Source organism: Pteropus vampyrus, unplaced genomic scaffold (assembly GCF_000151845.1).
Source record: "Pteropus vampyrus isolate Shadow unplaced genomic scaffold, Pvam_2.0 Scaffold285, whole genome shotgun sequence".
NCBI classification, from domain to species: domain Eukaryota; kingdom Metazoa; phylum Chordata; class Mammalia; order Chiroptera; family Pteropodidae; genus Pteropus; species Pteropus vampyrus.
Genome location: NW_011889066.1, coordinates 23,958 through 30,552, shown reverse-complemented (window position 1 = coordinate 30,552; position 6,595 = coordinate 23,958). Strand labels below are relative to the sequence as shown.

Below are 6,595 nucleotides of genomic sequence, written 5' to 3'. Positions count from 1 at the left end.
TTCTCAAAGAACCAGCTCTTTGTTGCATATATTTTTTATTTTTTTCACTATCATTTATTCTACTCTAATTTAGATCATTTCCTTCCTTCTGCTGACTTTAGACTTCATTTGTTCTTCCTTTTATAGTTTTTAAGATGTAGGGTTAGGTTGTTTATTTGGGCTCATTCTTGTTTTTGGAGATAGGCCTGTAGTAATATGAATTTCCTCTTATGACCACTTTTTCCATGTCTCAAAAGTTTTGATATGTTGTGCTATAATTATCATTCATTTCTATGTATCTCTTGATCTCTTCATTTCTTCTCTGACCCTGTCATTCTTCAGTAGCATGTTTTTTAAATCTCAATGTATTTGTGATTCTTCCCACTTTATTTTTACAACTGATCTCTAGTTTCTAAGCTTTATGATCAGAGAATATGGTTGATATGATTTCAATCCTCCTATATTAGTTGAGGCTATCTTTGTGTCCCAGTATGTGGTCTATCCATGAGAAAGTTCCATGTTCACTAGAGAAAAATGTATAAATGACTGTTCTGGGATGAAAGGCTGTGAAAATGTCAATTATGTTCAGTTGGTCTAGTGTATCATTTAAGGATTTATCTCCTTATTAAGTTTCTATTTGAATGATCTGTCCATATCCAAATGTGGAGAATTTAGGTCCCCTACTACGATAGCATTTTGGTCTGTTTCTCCCTTTATTCCTGTTAGTAATCACTTTACATATTTTGGAGCTCCCTGATTGGGAGCATAGATATTAATAAGTGTTATATCTTCTTGGTGCATGATTCCCTTTATCATTATGAAGTGTCTCTCAGTATCTTTCTTTACATTTTTAGTTTGAAGTTTATTTCGTTCAATATTAGTATCACTACTCTCGCTTTTCTTTGAATGTCATTTGCTCGAAATATCATTTTCCACCCTTTCACTTTGGGTCTATATTTATCTTTGGAGCTGAGATGTTTCTCCTGGAGGCAGCATATGGTTGGGTTTTGTTTTTTGATCCATTCTGCAACTCTGTGCCTTTTTATTGGTGAGTTCAGTCCAATTACATTTAGGGTGATAATTGACATATGAGGTCTTCTTATAGCCATTTTATCTTTTGCTTTCTGGTAGCTTGGTGTTTCCATTGCTTCCTTGTTCTTGTGTGTCTGTTTTTGTTTGTTTGTTTCTTTGTTTATTTTGGCTGGCTTTTGTGGGTTATCTTTCTGGTCCTTTTGGTTTTATGTTATATACTTCAGTTCTGAATCTTTGGCATGTGGTTACTGTATATATACAGTTGTCCATTTTCTTCTGCCTGTGCCTTATCTCAATTCCCCTTTGCATATTTGGATCTTTGAATCCTCCCCTTTTCAGTCATTGTTGTCTCAGTTAGTCCCTATGTATGCTGAATGTTCATTACTCTCTTGCTATAGCAAATCTCTTATTGTTTAAGCTTATAATACCCTGTTCTTCATAAGGGTTGCACTTCTCTGCTTCTATCTGCCTGCTAGTCGCCTTAGTCTCAATTACGTATTTTTTTAAAAATCATTTTGTTTTAGGTGAGTGACTCCTTTCAGTATTTCCTGTAATGCAGGCCTCATAGTGGACAATTCCCTTAATTTTTATATGTCTGGAAAGGTCTTTACTTCTCCTTCACATCTAAAGGAGAGCTTTGCTGGATACATTATTCTCGGCTAGTATTTCCTTCATTTAGTAGTTAGAATATTTGATTCTGCTCCTTTCTGGCTTGTAAGGTTTGTACTGATAAGTCTGAGGATAATCTAATAGGTTTTCCTTTATAGGTCACCGTCTTCTTTTTCCTGGCTGCCTGGGAATTCTTTCTTCGTCATTGATTTTTGATCATTTTCATATAATGTGTCTTGGAGAAGGCATTTTGGGTTGAGATAATTGGGTGTTCTATTCTTGAATTCCAAGCTCCAGCTCATTCCTTTGATTTGGAAAATTCTTGTCAACTATTTGTCTGAAAATGCTTTTTAGTCCCCGCTCTTTTTTCTCCAATTGAGAAGGTCTATTATTCTTATGTTCATCTCCTGATGATATCAGCTAGTTCTCATATTTCTCTTTTGTTTTTCATTCTTTGGTTTCTCTCTTTTTCCTTCTTATTTATTTCTAGATTTCTGTCTTCGATATCACTGATCCTTTCCTCCATTTGGTCGACTATTTCCCTAGCTTGCTATTTCATTTTTCATCTCTTGCAATGGGTTTTTCATCTCCACAAGTTCTATTTGGTTCTTTTTGAGGGTTTCCATCTCCTTGCTGAAGAACTCATTCTGCTCATCTAGTTGTTTTTTAAATTCCTGAAATTTTTGATATGAACTGTTTTAGATCTCACTGAATTTTTTCCGAAGTACCGTTCTGAATTCTCTGTCATTTAAGTCACGTATTTCTGTCTTTAAGCTTATTTTCTAGAGATTTTTTTTTTTTCTGAATTGTTTTGTCACCTTGGTTGTTCATGGTGGTTAATGGACTATTTCTCTGCCTGGACATTAATGGAAGTGTATTCTGTCGTTTTTCTGGAGAGATTTATTATGTAAAGGTCTCTCTTTAGACTGTTGCTAAGATGGCGATTTCTTTTGGTTTCCAGTAGGTGGCGTCTAAGTCTTAATAATGTCTTTTTTTTTTTTTTAAATAGCTATTCAGTTACACTCGCTACCCTCAGTCTCAGTCCCTGTCAGTGTTAGTGACAGTTTTGGTAATGTTTGCTCAGATTCCCCTGGGCTCCACAGTGTACAGTCTTGGACGATACGAGGCTCGGTCTTGTGTTTTGCAGCCATGGCTGGTAATAATCAACCATTGCTTCTCCGCTATCCCCATTTCTCTGCCATCCTCACTTCCTGCATTCTGCCCTGATCCCTGGACACTGCCGCTGTGTGGAGCTTGCATCTCTCTCAGGCAGGTTTGTTCAGGGAACATGCCTCACCTTCTCCCCTCCCCCTCCTCCTGCAGGATATTCCTACTGCAAGATGCAGCTTCTTTGTTTCTCTTAGTCTACCACCCAACTCCTGGTGTTCTGATCTGCGTAGCTCTTATTTGCAGATGCCTCACTCAGACATGCTGGTGTGTAGTTTGGGTGTTTTTGTTGAGTTTCAGATATTAAGCTATTGTTTCAAGCAGAGAGACCTAGGGACTTCTCTCACTCGCTATGCTTCTCTATTTTTAATTTTTTAACATTTTTCTTTCTTAAAGCTAATTATTATTATTATTTTTTGGTCTCTTTTAGGAGTTCCTTTGCACCTTTATTGTTGCATCCAGACCCTGGAAATTTGAACTCACTATGCTGAAGCAACAATGCAAAGATATCTAATTATCTTCTAGTACATTCTGCCACTCTCACTTCTATTTTAAAGAAGAAGCAGACACTTGCAAAACATTTAAATAACAGAGTTGACCCACTGACTTTGTTTCTGTGGGTTTTTTGCTTTTTTATGTGTTCTTCAGGGGTTGATGCTGAGAATGTCATGCCTTTTTACAGTGTTGAGCAGCTCTTCTAGTTGACTAATTCATTTATCAGCAAGGACAATCTGTTACTGATAATGGAAGAGAGTGTGAACCTGTTTCCATACTTTACTAGACTCTGAGCACAAGTTACTTTTCATAGACAGCTTTCTGAAGAACTAACAGGAGGACCCAGCCCTCAATTACTGCAAGTTGGTGGGTAGTTTCTGCAAGGTCCTGAGGCTCTGTTTGCCTTGAGAGTGTCCATCCATGGATCCATCCAAAGATTTCTACAGAAATCTCTCTGCTCAAAACTCCTGGGAAGACACAGTCTAATGGCTTAGAAATTGTTTTAAGCCCAAGATCAACTGGGAAGATAGTTGGGTCATTTGGAAATTGGTGTTTTACTTTAGGTTTTGAATTGAAGAAGAAAAAAATGCAAGAGTTATGGTGCATGGAGAGTAGGCTGCATTTGCGTGTGCATATGTGTACGTGCACGCACACAGTAGGACGTATTAGCTAATGATGCGTGACTATTGTATTATTAATGACCCTGTCTTTATTGGCTTAAGCAATTTATTTGTTTCTCACGGTGTCTATGAGTCAAGTATCTGGGGGTGGCTTGGCTAGGGGGTTCCAGGTGTTACCTGTCATGATGGGCATCTCCCAAGGGTTGCTGTGTGCTAGGTAGGTATGGTGGCTAGCTTACTCCAGACAGAGTGTTCTGAGAGACCAAAATGGAAGCCATAATACACTTTGTGACCAGGCTTCAGATGTCACACATCATTACTTCTTCCTTGTGTTGTTGGTCACTCAGATTAGCCTCAGTTCAGTGTGAAAGGACTCTACAAGAACATGAAGAAGACCCAGAGATGGGGATTAGTAGAGGCCATCTTTTAGGCTGGCTACTACAATGTATGAGTGTGTGCGTGCGTGTGCATGTGTGTGTGTGTGTGTGAGTGTGTGTGTGTGTGTGTGTGTGTGTAGTGCTGGGCTGAGATGATCACTAGGAAGAGCCACTTTCTAAAACTTGGATGTGGAAACTGTAGTATTGGCATGCGGGTCAAGACCAGCAGAGAAATATCAACAATAACACAGGAGCAAGTTCTAACTTAGACTTATGAAAATTGGTGAGGCTCAAAGGCTACCTGGCTGAAAGGTAAACACTCCTTGAGTGTTCTTTTCTGGCAGGGCTGATGACAAGCACCTGGGCCTCTCTGTCTGAAGGCTTCCTCTCTACCTGTGAGGGGGCAGGCTGGAGTGCTGTGGAGTAATGACCCTGTGAGGAGCCCTCAGCCATTGGCCAAAACTGGAGGATAAATATCCCAGCCTTCTGACACTCCAGGAGATAAGAACAAGGTTATTCTATCTAGTTTCTGAAAGATGCCCAGCAAAATGGAGCCTCAGTTGCCCACATTGTGAATATGCTTACTCTTACAAGCTGCTTCCAGTTCCACTTCCCCATTGCCCATCTGGTGTTTTTTGGGATCACCACCAAATAAACCACTTGAACCTGAATTTTTGTCTCAAGGTCAGTTTCTGGAGGAAATAGCATCATAGGGGAGCCCGAGCCCACTGTGAGTGGTAGACTGACACTTGCCTGGATGGAGTCAGGTAGCAGGACATGCTTCAACTGCACTTCCCTCACCTTAGCCAGTGGCCCTATCCTGGGGAAAGCTCGCCCTGGCCTCTCCCCTCCTTGGTGTGCTTATAGAGTTCTGGGGACACAGGTGGAACATTTCTTGTCCCATTGCTTCTCCCCACCTTTAGACAGTGATCTCTATGTTGCTACTTGCAGCACCTGCAGCCCACACCTTTCCACCCAACTCTATCCCCAAGCCCCAACCACTGTGGTTGCATAGCCTGTACTGCCAGCCCCCTTTCCATAGGGCCAAATTCCTGCCAATTCCTTGTTCTATAGCCAGAGCTGGCTGGCCCACCTGGTCCCATGAGCAGACTTTCAGAAGGGCTTTCTTCTCTAAGCCCTGACAGGATGGTTGCACATCTGGAGGGACCTGGGGTATTCACATATCCTGGGCTGGCCATTTCCCTCTTGCCAATAATACCTATTGCAAGCATCTGGGGCCAATCAGACTTTACTGTCCACATCTAAGGTCAGTAGTGCACTGCTTTGGTTTTAACTCTTCAAAACCTCCTGGGCCCTTCTGATAATATTGAGTCAAAATAAACAATCAGGATCGAGAGAGCTCAATTGACTAATGAGAATTTTGAATTTTTATTTGCCCACAGTTGATGATGTTTTATGTGTGATAGAGGGAACTAGAATGTGTGGACACTGGGGCTCTGAAATGATTTGGTATTGGCTCATTCTCTTCTGAGTTTCAAAAGCTCATTAAAACAAAGTCTGTGACCTCGGCCACCCAAGGACCAGCAGCCCATCATAAGTTGCATGCTATCCCCCAACCTCTTCCTTAGAGATGGTGCTCCTAAGATGACACATGGATGAGACAAGTGTTGGCTTTGTCGTCATGTCCTTTTTCCCTCCTTAGATAATGAAAAAGGGAAGAAAGAGTCGAAAATACATCTAAGTATGGCATGTTCCTTTCCTGGGCTGGATGGGCATGGGGTGGGGGGCAGGGAGAAACCAGAGTTCTAATCCCAGAGGGTGTACTGGAACCTGAGGGAGGGTGTGAGCAATAGGAACCAATGTGGAGGTCTGGAATGTGTAATTGTACTGAGGAGCATGCAGGGCGAGGACCATGGACAGCAGGGTGTGTTTCTATGTACATCATCTGACAGTACCATCCCTGGGCTCCAGCCGCACCTCTTCTTCTCTCCTCCATGAAGGCTTCCTGGCCTCTGCAAAGGAGTTCTCCACCTCATTGTTACTTTGTGTTCAGTCTTGTATTTATTGAGTCCCAGGGCTGTGCCCTGACCCTGACACATTGGGAAAGCTGAGGAAAATGTCCAAGTGTCCCCTGGCAGATGGGAAACTGGCTATAGATCAGAATATGGGATACGTATGCAGAGCATTTGATATCAGAGGCAGGCAGCTATTTTCTTCTGCTGCCCCACTTGATTCTCAGCTGCAGGCCTGGGAATTCATTCCTGGGAATGCTTGCCAACAAGTCTTGGCTTGTGGGTGGTTTCAGGGAAAAGAAGGGAGACTTTACTGATTTATGATATCAGGGGTTCATGTCCT

At 41.5% G+C, this 6,595-nt stretch overlaps 1 protein-coding gene across 1 annotated transcript in view; it reads left to right on the top strand.

The window, feature by feature from the left end:
* The window catches only part of LOC105302811 (cystatin-13-like), a 13,854-nt gene extending 10,553 nt beyond the window's left edge, over nt 1-3,301 (top strand). Inside the window, exon 3 of the mRNA XM_011376040.1 lies at nt 3,218-3,301. Within this exon, the coding sequence (XP_011374342.1) occupies nt 3,218-3,301 (84 nt within the window). The remainder of the gene's footprint in view (nt 1-3,217) is intronic.
* The last annotated feature ends 3,294 nt before the right edge of the window (nt 3,302-6,595 follow it).